Below are 13,087 nucleotides of genomic sequence, written 5' to 3'. Positions count from 1 at the left end.
GCAGCGAAACACGCTGCTTTTGGTCCCTGCACAAGGCTCAAACGGATGGTGCCTTTCCAGGCACACTAGGCCTCAAACCAAAAAGGGCCCGTCCCAGCCAGCAGGTTGACCCCGTGACGCTCAGTTGGCCAGCCGGACGACCTGTCTCTCCCTCTCCTGAACTGAACCTTCTTCATCCCTTCTTCAAACGAGCTTGGCGAGTCTCCATCCAGGGTCCTGCTTCTCAGACCAACCCCATCTGTAAGTGCAACTTTGCAGGCCTTTGCCCTAGTACAAATTGGTGCAAACTAGGTTGATTGTGGGTCCCATGTTGGTTTGATTTAAGAAGTCTATCACCTTGGTTAAGACCGTTTCTCTTTTCTTCTTTTCTCCTTTGATTATTTTTTTTATTTTTTTAGTTCTCGTTTCATTTCCTATCATAGTAGTTAGTTTTGCTTCTTGAAATTCTAAGTAGATTATCCCACCTAGGTTAGAGAATAAACGTGCACAAAACTCAACCCCTGGTTTACTGTGTGTGTGTTTCATCAATTTATAGTGACCTCTAAGCTGAACAAAGAACTCACAAAATTGTAGTAAGGGCACAACCTTCATTTTAATGACTGATTCAACGAGGTTCTCATCTGTTATCCTGATAAAATTATCAAAAAGAGATGTGGTGCTCCGCAGGCAAGCTCAACTTAATTTAAATATTAAGTTTGAGTCTCCTTCAATTAATGAGCCAATTGATTATTAATTTAATAATTAACAATTATTGATTTAATAATTAATTGGACCGATTTCCCTTACACGTAAATGGCCAAGTCGCCTTCTCTGATTCACGTCTCACTGCTGAATTTCATAAGACTGATTAATAACCACTTCAGGAAGTGATCGCGCGGAGCTGATTGGGTCAGCAGGCAACATCGGACCCCTGAAGCTCCTTTTTGAAAAGGAAAAAAAAAGAAAAAATCAATAACCAAAGGTCAAATGATCAGCACGATATGTTGCTGTTTATTATGTCTTCTGCCTCGCAAGCCACGAAAGAAAACTGATGAATAGATTTTTACTTCTTTTTTTTCTCTCTCTCTCTTTCTAGGTATGCCATGAGATTGAAGAACTTCACCAGCCACTCAGCCACCATAGCTGAGAAGAAACTTGCTGTATTGTGGTATGATTGCTATTTTTCTTTATATCGGAACACTCCATTAAACCTTGAAGTTAATTCATAGTTAATTGTCATTTTGTCGCCCATAATTGGACTCTATTCGTTCAACAAAACACATTTCAGAGACGATGTAGTGGTTCACTCACTTGTCAGGCCGTGTGGGTTTCGTTATTACGAAGTGATGTTATGAATGTTAGTGTTAATAGCTGTCTATGTCCATATAATAATCCGTGTTTGGACGCTACATTTTTATCCAAGTCATCCAAGTCCAGGTCCATGCAACCATGAACAGGATAAACAGTATGGAACATACATGGCTATTGTTATTCATTTATTAATGCATTTATTTATTCATTCTAAACTGGAGGATAAGCCTTTCGGAGAATGGATGGATGGATGGATGGATGACCAAGAAAATATTAATTAACTGTTTTTTTTGGCATTTAAAAAAATATGTTGGACAGGAGCGTAACTGTTTAAAATATATTATTTAAATATTTACAAAAAAAAAATTAGATTTTGGGGGAACAAAAGATATTTGTGGAACTGCTTGACAAAAAATAACTAAATTTCTCAATTTTGACAATTTATTTCTTTATTTAATTGTTAATATTTTAAATCTATCCATCCATCATATATTATTTGAATATTCCTGAGAAGAACAACATTTTCCATCAGGAGAAGTCCTCGTTATACTTTTCTGTAAATGATAAAATGATGCCCAGTTCTGATAAAAAATAAATTAATAAAAAAAACTGCTATGGCAACATTCCTGCTAATGTTTTTATTAGCCTTAAAAGCTTCTCTATGTCCTCACTGGATTCTCGGTTTTCGAAGAGGTCTCAATGGAAGCATGCCAGATGGATATGTAAGATTACAAATGTGCAGTTTGTAAGTTTATCAGCCTTACAACGTTATGCCCTTGTATGTTTTGACTTTTCAGTTTTTCATCCCTGTTGTTTCTGTTAAGGAAAACCAAAACAAGTACGGGATGATTCGATCAACACATTTGGTGTTTGTTTTTTTGCCTTTCATGTGCCTTATAGGTGTTCATCTGACTCTGTGAGGACATGAAGTCTGACTTCTTCTTTTTTTTGCATGACATGAAGATAATAGAGTATTGAGGATGAGGCTTTTACGGTGAATTTGTACAGAGGATTCATCTGCCTTCTAAATGGTTTTGTTTCCATAGTAACCGCTGTCTGTCTCTGCTGTATCTGCGGATGTTCCATTTGAAGAAAGACCATGCCGTCAAGTACTCGCGTTCGCTGATGGAGTATTTCAAGGTGACGCACACGCACACGCGCAAAGATGGTGACTTTACTTCCTCGCTAATTTTCCACTCTATGGGTGGGAAAAAAACATTCAAAGCCAATTACAACACATTTCATATTCGTTTTCATGGTGCTGTGCATTAATTTTGCATGGCATTATTAAAATCCATGCTTTCGCTTTGATATTAACGCATTAATTAGCTCCATCAATCATCAGAGAGAATTGTTGGGTTTAATGTACTTGTTTTGATTAATTATGTGTCGTTTAATTAATTACGGAGGATGTCATTATCACAGTGGCGCACTTGCGGTGATGGGATTGGATTTCTGGGAAGCAACCGAATGGGAATTTGTGGGAGCTGTGCGTGTGCGTGCGTGCAGCACGCAGGCTGTTACCGCAGCGTCTGATGAGGAGACAAAAAAAAAATTAAAAATAAAAACACATTCTAACGAATGAAAACAGTCTTACCACTAATGCATTATATACTGTACAGATTTTAAATAGTGTGTCAAAAGGTAATAAGTATGAGATCATAAATATTCAGCTAATTTGATGTTTTCATATGAAATAAAAATGGTGGTTCGGTAAAACGACCACCATTTTTTTATACAAAAAATACAAATAGAAAAAGCAAACTCCAAAAGGTAAGACGGAGGAACAACGAGGCAGAAAACCGGCAACATGACAGTGGGGAAAACAACAATGAATCGACGCGGACAGAGGGGAGACAAGAGACTAAATACACACACACTAATTGACACAATTAGACACAGCTGGGCAAGACACAATTGGCAGAGGGTGCTGATTGGTGGACACATGAGGAAGGGCGGGCAAACACAGGTGGACATGACGATGCTTACAAGGACAACAACACAAAACACAGATCATGACTGAAACTAAGAAAAACAAGGATAAAATCAAACAAAACACAAAATAGCCCTAAACCATAACCTAAGTAAAAATTAAATTAAAAAAAATAAATAAAAACCCAACCCAAACCATGACACTTTCTGACTATCTGATGTGTTTTTTTTTTATTCTTTACCACTCTTTCAACTGCAATGTTCTATTAGATAATAAAAATCAGGAGTTCTTTTATTCTTAATCTGTTGCTATGAAGAGTTCATTGGACTCAAACATAACTTCCCCACACATATTTATTTCGCAATTGAATCACTGGTCTGTATCAAATATAAAGAAATTATAGCTCTGGTGCGCCACTTGTGGTCAAAAATGTGTGTGAATGTGACTCTTTAGTGTTCCAAGCTATCAAGTGTGAATGGGGAGTACCAGTAGGTGTGTCAAATATGGAATTATCACTCTCGCACCCTCTCATCAGGTCACTGGAGTTTCAATACGGCACCTCATGGCAAAAATCTCTCTGAGGATCTGGAAAAAAATGAACTGAAATGATTACGTGACTGTGATGCTCTCGAGCACCTTGTAACGTAGATTTCTGTATATTAAGACAGCTTTTCTTGTTGCGTCTCTTTGTATAACCAGAACTCCGCCAAGAGCTCCCATCAAGCGCCCTCACCCTGGAGGACAAATGGAAAGTGAGTACACGAATACGCGTGCTCTTGAGATCATTTGGAATTTAGAATTCACTGGAGCAAAATACCGCGGCGTCCTTAACTCTTTTACTGCCACACGTTATCAAAAAAACAACCCAATGCCAGCTGATTTCGAGCATTTTAACTCATTTTTCGAAACAAACAGAATATTGTGTTCTTTTGCTACATAAACAACATGGCTAACACATGAAAGATCGCATTCCATTCTTTTATTAGAAAAAAAAATATGTTTCTACCTTATTCAGTTCTTTAGTAATCACCTTTTCAAAATAGGTCATTTGAGCGAAAATTGAAAAGATACATTTTTTTTTTCCACAACAGTGACTTTGATACTAATATTTTTTGCTTAGTGACGCTCTGTCAAAATAGGTTTAATTTTACAAAGGCTTTGATCATTCACGTCAGCCTTGAAAACGTTCTATTTCATCAGATTGTGTCATGTTTCATTGTAATTTGCAGCTCTAGTTAGGGCCCGAGCATCTTCCGCTGCGAGGTTCAATAAACTTGAGTTGAGTTGAGTAATTCCATACACCGACAGACCATTGAAAAGTGATACAATGCTGCCATCTGCTGGCCATAGGTAGTCTGTGTTTTTGATTTCACAACTCATTGACCCCGGCTGCGCTGCACTTGGACATTGCACTGACCACTGATATATCAAAAAAATAAATAAATACATCGTGATTTTACTAAACGCTATTAAACGTTTTTGGCGGTCAAAGAGTTAACAATCTTGTAGACAAACAAACCCCTCAGGAAGTTTAAAAAAAACAAAAAAACAATCGCAGACATGACGTCGGTTGTCACAACCACACATACACCCAATACTTGATTTTACTCTCTTCCAAGTGTGAATATTACTCTAAACCGGAGTCTATTTGGTCCCACTCGAAATAGTCAAATGAACTCTCCAGAATTGACTGTGTAACCGCCACTCGGTGTGTTGCAGGATCAACGGGACCCCGTCTCCACTCTCTCTCAGCCTCTCCCCGGCCAGCGGCGGCGTTGGAGGAGGCGTATCAGGAGGGGCCACAAATTCAACGGGCAGCGTAGCTATCCCGCAACGCATCCACCACATGGCGGCCAGTCATGTCAACATCACCAACAACATCCTGCGCAGCTACGAGCACTGGGAGACGGCTGAAAGGTTGGCCAATGGTAGTCAAGGTAGGAAAATTAAATTATTATATTACTCGCACGTTCCTGAGTTGTTTTTTTTCTCGCAAATCTGCAAGTTTATTTTTTCTCGTAAATTTGATCGTTGTTTTTTTTTCTTGCAATTTTGCCACTTTATAATGTCGCAAATTTGCGAGTTTATTTCCCGTAAATGTGTGAGTTTCTTCCCGGAATATTATATACTTTTGTGTATTGATGTGTGGCCAAATATAACCACGGCGGCAACGGGGGCACGTTGGTCATTCCATGCTGCCGCTTGACCCTTCCACACTGGGCAAGTGCAGTGCGAAAAAGGGCTTGAGAAATGGTTTGTAAATGCTTGGACACAAAAAGCACTAAAAAAAAAAAGCGAGATAGGTTGCAAAAAATAAAGGCAAATTGTGAATGCCAAACCATGAATAAGCAGTGGTTCACTGTATTGTCAATATTTTCAGATACATTTTCATTACAATTACTGTTTATTTTTTATTTTTTTTATTTTTTTTATACACATCTTGTATTGCAAGTGCAGTCTGCCGGTTTCACTCGGGAAAATGCACTTTTTAAATACAGGGTTTAAACAAACAAACTAGTTCTCAATTTACAGATCTGGGCTTCTCTTAATGTCTGGTGGTGATTTTTTCCTAACACCCCCACCCCCCAGCCTGTATTTTGCCATTTTGTGTTTGTTTTGTAAACAGCGGGACGTTTCTGTGGAAAGACAGTGTTTACAACCCATGTAAAGGTGTCGACTGTGTGACGTTTAGGAGGTTTAGGACAAAATCACCACCAAAGATTAACATAAACCCAGATCTGTAGACTGAGAGAAAGTTAAAAGTGTGTACATTCTGTATTTCAAAAGTGCATTTTCCTGAGTGAAACCGGCATACCGGGCCTTTAAATTGTGCAGGTGCATCATGAGTGAACTCCGTTCGCTGTTGGATTCCCAAACATCAACCCCATTATTGGAAACAGTCTGAGTGCCGTTATGTCGTTTGCTAAAAACCTTCTCAGCCGTACCAGTGAAAGAATCTGAAGTGGAGTTAAATGTTTGAGTCGGAGTGTCTCCTTGTCTCCCCGCAGAGTTCTTCCAGGAGCTCGACTCGGTGATGGAGCCTTTGAGTCAGCAGAGCGCCATGACCGAGCTGGTCCGTTACATCAGACAGGGGCTGCACTGGCTCCGCATTGAGGCTCACCTGCTGTAGGCGCTGCTGGACCACAGCCAGCTATAAAAAAAAAAAATCCTAAAATGGGCCTGGGAGCTAGAACTGGCATCCGAGAGATGACACACACAAATGACGCTTTCGTCCCCGCTGGGGTCCTTCAAATGACTCAACATGCAGTCATAAAGTAACGGCATCGACTAGCTGGATTAATTGGGCAAAAATCAATCCACACTTAGGAATTAACAGTAACTACATCATTTGAATGGGACTCGCTGAGTGCAAATTAGCATAATTAAATTGATGTGCCTCTTTGGAGAGACAACAATTATACTCCGTTTAAATTCCTCCCTGAATAGGAATATAAGTTGGATGTATTTTTAACAAGATGGGCTCATTTTCAGAAGGAAATGTTCAAAGCTGATTGCGATGAAAGATGATGACTCTTGGAAAGAAGCTCTATGGAGGCTCCGTCCAAGAAAAATACTGATATTGATCCAGCTGCTGAAGTACTTGCCCAATACAATTACAGTAGATAAGGGCCATACAGGTAAAGGCCGGCTCGCTTAGAAACACTATAAATAAGTTGTTAACAGAAGAGTCACATCTGCCACTATAACGTGCTCTAAATTCTCCTGTGGCAATTTATCGCAAAATGATTTGATCTTTGTGATTGTGTCCTTTACTTTTTTTTTGTGTTTTCAAAATTCAACAAATATGGTTGCATTTTCAGCAACTGAATTGACCATGTTGACCTGCATGTGGATCATAATACAGCATTTGACAGTTTTTTTTTGCTGCGGTCTGACGAGTCCTAGATTGCATATTTATGTGAAAATTCATCTTCAAATGAGTTATTTTCATGTGTTACTGCCTTTGCACTAAATCCTGACTCTAATCATTTGCTCTCAATGTCTGAGTTAACCTCATTATTGTTCCTAATTTTTTTTTTTTTTTGCTGTACTGATGGAAATCTCAAGACATAGAACCAAATATACAATCTAAGCAGTGGAGATAATCAAGATTTGCTTGGGACCTTTCTGTCATTGTTCTAAGTGGAAAATTTTCACCAAAGAATAATCAGTCTACCAATCAGCGCACAAATAATAACACGTTTTGATATTGCTTGAGTTATTTCTACCGGTTCTGGCTCCCACGGTAACCCACCAAACCCATCTAAACCGTCCAAAGTTGGGCTCCAGAAGACTGTGCAACAATGGCAACTTTGCACAAAATTGAATCTGATGAAATCTCCACTGGACTTTTTTTGGTCGTTTGTTGTGTTGTTGTGTGTGTTCGTGTACAGCGGAGTGCGTCGAGTCTTCGAACAATGACGGGACAACGATGATGTTTGTGTTCCACAATATACGGACTGTGACTCCTGCAAACGGTAATGTTGTTGTGTTATTGTTGTTGTGGTTGTTTGTGTCAGTTCAAAGTGACCGGACGATTGAATGACGTGAAACGAGATATCGAACATCTGTATTCTGCCATGCGTGTCTGCGTGAGAGGTTTTTTTTGTGCGCGCGCGAGTGCGAGAAAGGAATGCGTGTTTGTTCATTGTCGCATCTGCACGGTAACGAATCGGCCACATGAAAACTCCAAGCTTCCTCCTGTGCAGTTTGATTTTGATTGTATTTATTTTGTTGTTGTTGTTCATGGTCTCCGTAAATCTAAGAGTGAGTGTTTTGGTTCGCAATCACGTAACCACTGCTGAATGTGTATGGAAGACAATGCGGATGTGAAGAACATTTGACAAAATAGGGAAAAAAAGAAAAAAAAAACTTAAGTGCCTCTATTCATGTCCAGTGGGAATTGCTCTATTTATTTAAGAACAAATACTGAATCTAAGTGATTTTCCATACCATATTGGTACAAATATGAGATTGTTTTTTGTAAAATCAAATGTTTCCATGAGCTTTTTACTAGCATTTTCTGTATGATGACATTGGGGTTTGGCTTTAAGGAAAAAAAATACGTGATTCAAAGTGTCAAGTTTCCATTGTTCTTTTTCTTGATGTTTTGAGGGTTCGTCTGAAATGCCTGATATGGAAAAACGTTGCATGCAATAAATGGTAGCGTCCAACAACTGCTTGTGTCCAGTGTCACCAGTTCTTGAAATATTTATAATACAGTAGAATACGGTGACCAGATTTTCAAAATTTAAAACCGGGACACTACAATCAATCCATCCATCTTCTTAACCGCTTACTCCTCTCACAAGGGTCGCTGGAGCCTATCCCAGCCAGCTTCGGGCAGTAGTCGTGGTACACCCTGAACTGGTTGCCAGCCAATCGCAGGGGAAACTACAATTTCGCTGAAAATCAAACACACAATAAGTTTGAACTAAGAACTGCTTGCAACAAATTTGATGTGAATGAGAACAGAAACGTGAATATGTGAGTAAATAGGAAGGAAATCAACAGTTACATTTCTTTTTAACTCATTTGCTCCCAATAACGTGTAAATATGTTTTGTTTTTTTTATGTTTAAGTGTCAATATCAACACTAATAATACAGTCATAATAACAATAATAATAATAATGATAATAACAACAATAACCAATATTACTTTTCATTGACAAGCACTTCCTCTTGCCTATACTTTTCAAAAATGTTGATTTTATATTTCTTTTTGAACTGGTCTATGTTTGGACATTGTTGTTAAGTCTTGAAACTGGAAGGCAGCAAGGCCTTGCGAACAAGCAGCAACCACCAAAATGGCTGCTGGTTTAACACCATTAAAGAGACACGCGTCGCTTTAAAATGAGAAATTAACTGCAGTGGGGAAGGAAAGTAATGTAAAGAAGAAAAGTAAAACCTTGAATTTTCACAAAGCAGTAGCACATCTGAAATCTACAGCTACCAGTGTATTCATGGGCATAACAAAAAAAAAAAAAAAAAACACCATTAATGGATACTCATAATTGGAGCATGATTTTTAATGAACAAAACCTCACAGGTGCACTCAGCAAGGTCTGTTTGCTATAAAGAGGCCTTCCATTAACACAGGCATGTTTATCCTCTTCAAGCTAATGGATGCTTATTTCGACATTCATTCAACTATTCGCCTCCTTTGCAGTGGATCTTTAATTCATTGGCTTTCGTGCGTATATATTAGAATACATTTCAGAATGAAAGAAAGAAGCCTAAGTTTGGAGGTGGCTAAGAATGAAAATTAGAAGACTCAATATAAGAGGGACTCAATATTCAAAGACATGAACTTGAAATTGTAAAGCGTATGCCTTTCACACGTTTCCTGTGAGCAAATGTGATATTTATCATTGTGATCTACTACTCAGCCCAATGATTTGCATCTTCATTTCCAATCAGCAGATCAAACATGTATCTTGACGACGTATTAACCTGCGTGCGTTGTTGAGTTTTAGATGCGAACGGATCCATTCTGTCCCTCAGTGATCATTAAACTTCATGATTTATGTATCAATGCAAATTTAAAGGTTTATGCAGACCGCTTTAACGACTTTTGTGTGTCGTCTGCGCCATTAAACTGTGCAAATGTAATTTTGAATTATGTTACACTGCTGTACAATTTCAGACCACCATGATTGCTACATTTAATCTATTCAGTGGTATGTTCCAATTATTTACATAAAATGGCTCTTTGAATGGCTGGCCAGAAAAAAAAAAAAAAAAAAAAGTCCTGGTGGTGGTGTCATTTAATTAATTTATTTATTCATTTTTTGAATGTATGAAAACCAATTAAAACTAACTAATTTTCAAAAGCAAAACTTTGTCTGATCTTGGTCCGACGGATTTCCATTGCGATTTGTAAACACAAAATTCAAAACTGGCGCTTGAGGAAGCCAATGACAGCCGGCAGCCAACCAGGAACGAGCGCAACACCAGTCCACCAATCAGGAGCGGGGGTTCGCACAGCCAAATTTGCATATGCGGACAAGACAGGAGACAGACTCCGAACGTAGGCCAAGGAAATCGTTTGAAGCATATATGCTTGAGGGGTATACCTTAAAAAGAATTTTAGAAGCGGGAAATATTTTTTTCATGGTACTGTACAGCATCCATCCATCCATTCTCGAAATGGACAACCATTTACTGTTTGTTTGAGGTACACCCTGGACTGGTTGCACTCATAAGGACAATTTGGAGTCCTCAAATAACCTAACATGCATATTTTTAAAAGGTCGGTGTAAATGAACCTGCTATTATTTTTGGTATTGCATTTTTGTACATTAGAATTGTATAGTTGCATTGTGCTCTTGTAATATAGGTGACGATTTTATTTTGAAGTGAACAGGCAGTGGTGTCAAAAATCGAGAGGAAATTACATAACGAACCGACATACCGCCATTTTGTAACGTCTTTCCAAAGTCGAGGAAGACGTGTGTGCGCCAGCATGATAGAGAGAAGGAAAACAACTAAGATTAAGGATTCACCGACCTATTCATTAGCACCTGGTTGAGAAGGGAACGAGGTTTGTGTTCGTCATGTTTATGGTTAATTGATTAATATCTCTATATTTCACGTTGTTTGATTTGCTGCGTGGTGAAACACATTTTACCCACTAGAGTGTGCTAACGCACAACGCTAAGGCTCAAGATTTTGTTTACTGAGGATTTGTATGGTTTATTTTTTGTTATAAGGAAATGACAAAGGGAAAGGTTAACATTTGTGTATACACTAGTTTAATTGTAGTAAAAAAGGATATTGTAAAGGCTATAGAACAATAAAGTAATTCGTTTATAGTACAGGGTTTAAATATGGTCAAATGTAGGCACAGAACATGCCGTTTGAGTTGTTAATAGTATTTCATTTTGTTTTGTATTGTAGCTCTTACGGTGTGTTCACAATAAGGAAAGGTCAATAAAAAAATTGTGAGCCATCAGTTGGAGAAACCACCTTTATTTCAACCCACGATGCTACAGTCGGAGAAAGCCAGGATACCAGGAGAAATCCAGTAGATAGAGTAAAAGTACGCATACGTGTAAGCCAACAGGTTTTCATGTGTATCATCTTACAAGAGGCTTCCTTCAGGGACTATATAAAATAAATCCAGCATGTGCAATGTTTTCAGTTCATTTATTTGTTTATACAGCAACTCTCTACTGTTTGAGGTGAATAGTTCATGAAATATTGCACAATAAAAATCTATGAATCATTTCCCACTAAGGTGAAGTTAATAGCCGACAGAGAGAAGCAATTAGCCCCAAAAGTAGCACATTTAATGTCTATTGGATACATTCCATGAGGAAAACTGTGAAGTTTTCTGGGACTTAAGTGGAAAGTGAGCTTGTTTTTCTTCATTCTCACACGCAAACGCACGTACACACAGTTGAGACCAACCCTGGCGCAAGGCAGCTGAGCTAAGCTTTTTCACCCGCACGCACGCACTCCATCTCTCTAATGTAATTGTGTATGTCATCAATGTTAACAGAAAGGCACGGCGACCTGTCAGGCTATGATCCCATAGTGGTAATGTGATTAGCAGTGTATGAATCATAATGAGAGTGTGACAAAGACAGAGTGGCTGGAGGAGAAGGGACAGCTACATATGTCACACTGAGAACAAAAAAAAAAAGGAGGCAGCAGGTAAACAATAACGTAATTGTCATTAGATCAATGTGATCGTGGTAAGAGATCACTGCTCGGGATGATAAATATTGATCGGATGAAACCACTGAGGCGCATTTACGGGCTGACACAAGACGGGCACGGCCACAGTGACCCACGTACAGTCCTGCTTTATATTCATGTAAACAACATGAAACTGAAGCTGAACCGCTGAGCGCCAAACTCACTGGACGAAATGCTCCTAAAATTTGATGACAAATCTGGCTCTGACTTGCAAACTGCAAAGTCCATGTCTTTGGAATGTGGGAGGAGACCGGAGTACCCGGAGAAGACCCACGCGGGAACGGGGAGAACATGCAAACTCCACCCAGGAAGGCCGGAGCCTGGACTCGAACCCGAGTCCTCATATTCCTAGCACGTTAATGATAAAATCAAATTATTATATCTATGCACAATGATAAAACATAAGAGGTGCCGCTAAGCATGCTGGGACTCCCAACATCATCTTCCCCAGGCTGCACTTTACAGCATCCCTAGTGGCATTTTGTAAAGTAGTGTTAGGAATTGCATGTTTATTGATAACAGCTGTTGTTATTCCCCGTTGCATCATGTGTGTTTTACCAACCTGTTAAGTGACCACCTTGTTCATTTTTTAAAGAGTGGTGGGGGGGGGAAAGAAATAATGCAATATGGATGAAATGTGCACATGCGGAAAAGATACAGAAGAAGAAAGAAAGAGAGGGAGAAAAAAACACAATAGAAATGAATGGATCGTCAGATCTATAACAACAACAAAATGTTTTCATCCGGGTTGTGGAATCCAGGTCCAGAAAGTAAAAACCCTGCCACAGATTGACTTTAGCCACAGGTGCTTCTACTCAAGTGGCAGTGAAAACAAGATCGTCTCCACCTGTTGATTAGACGCACCTGCGGCTACACGGTCAAACCAAACAGTTTCAGGGTTTTTACTTTTAAGACTTGGATTTCCCCAACCATACTCGATACTGCCTTTGACACTTCTACACAACTTGCTGATGAGCTGATCATTTGAATCAGGTGCGTTGGAGGAGGGAGACTTGGGAGACAACAAGACAGCAGTTCTTGAGGACCATCTGGAGGAGTAAAGAAAAACTATTGCAAGGGGTTCATGAAGCTTCATTTTCCCCATCGTTAAGGTAAAGCATCCATCACAGTAATTGTGTGATATCTCCAAGTTGAACAAT

General features: G+C 39.1%; 2 protein-coding genes across 5 annotated transcripts in view; both read left to right on the top strand.

Annotated features, from left to right (window-relative positions):
* aff2 (AF4/FMR2 family, member 2) overlaps positions 1-8,405 on the top strand; it is a 145,562-nt gene extending 137,157 nt beyond the window's left edge. For all 3 annotated transcript variants that reach the window (XM_077531915.1, XM_077531914.1, XM_077531913.1), the window contains exons 24-28: positions 1,076-1,147; positions 2,337-2,430; positions 3,923-3,975; positions 4,943-5,160; positions 6,232-8,405. In XM_077531915.1, the coding sequence (XP_077388041.1) occupies positions 1,076-1,147; positions 2,337-2,430; positions 3,923-3,975; positions 4,943-5,160; positions 6,232-6,353 (559 nt within the window). In that variant the 3' untranslated portion in view covers positions 6,354-8,405. The remainder of the gene's footprint in view (positions 1-1,075; positions 1,148-2,336; positions 2,431-3,922; positions 3,976-4,942; positions 5,161-6,231) is intronic.
* Positions 8,406-10,643: 2,238 nt separating this feature from the next.
* The window catches only part of LOC144025414 (uncharacterized), a 50,697-nt gene continuing 48,253 nt past the window's right edge, over positions 10,644-13,087 (top strand). For both annotated transcript variants that reach the window (XM_077531390.1, XM_077531388.1), the window contains exons 1-2: positions 10,644-10,767; positions 12,921-13,039. The gene's annotated coding sequence lies outside the window, so the exon portion shown is untranslated. The remainder of the gene's footprint in view (positions 10,768-12,920; positions 13,040-13,087) is intronic.

The sequence above is a fragment of the Festucalex cinctus genome, chromosome 9, assembly GCF_051991245.1.
Source record: "Festucalex cinctus isolate MCC-2025b chromosome 9, RoL_Fcin_1.0, whole genome shotgun sequence".
Lineage (NCBI taxonomy): Eukaryota > Metazoa > Chordata > Actinopteri > Syngnathiformes > Syngnathidae > Festucalex > Festucalex cinctus.
The sequence above is the reverse complement of the archived record's forward strand: the minus strand, read 5'-3'. Positions and strand labels throughout refer to the sequence as shown.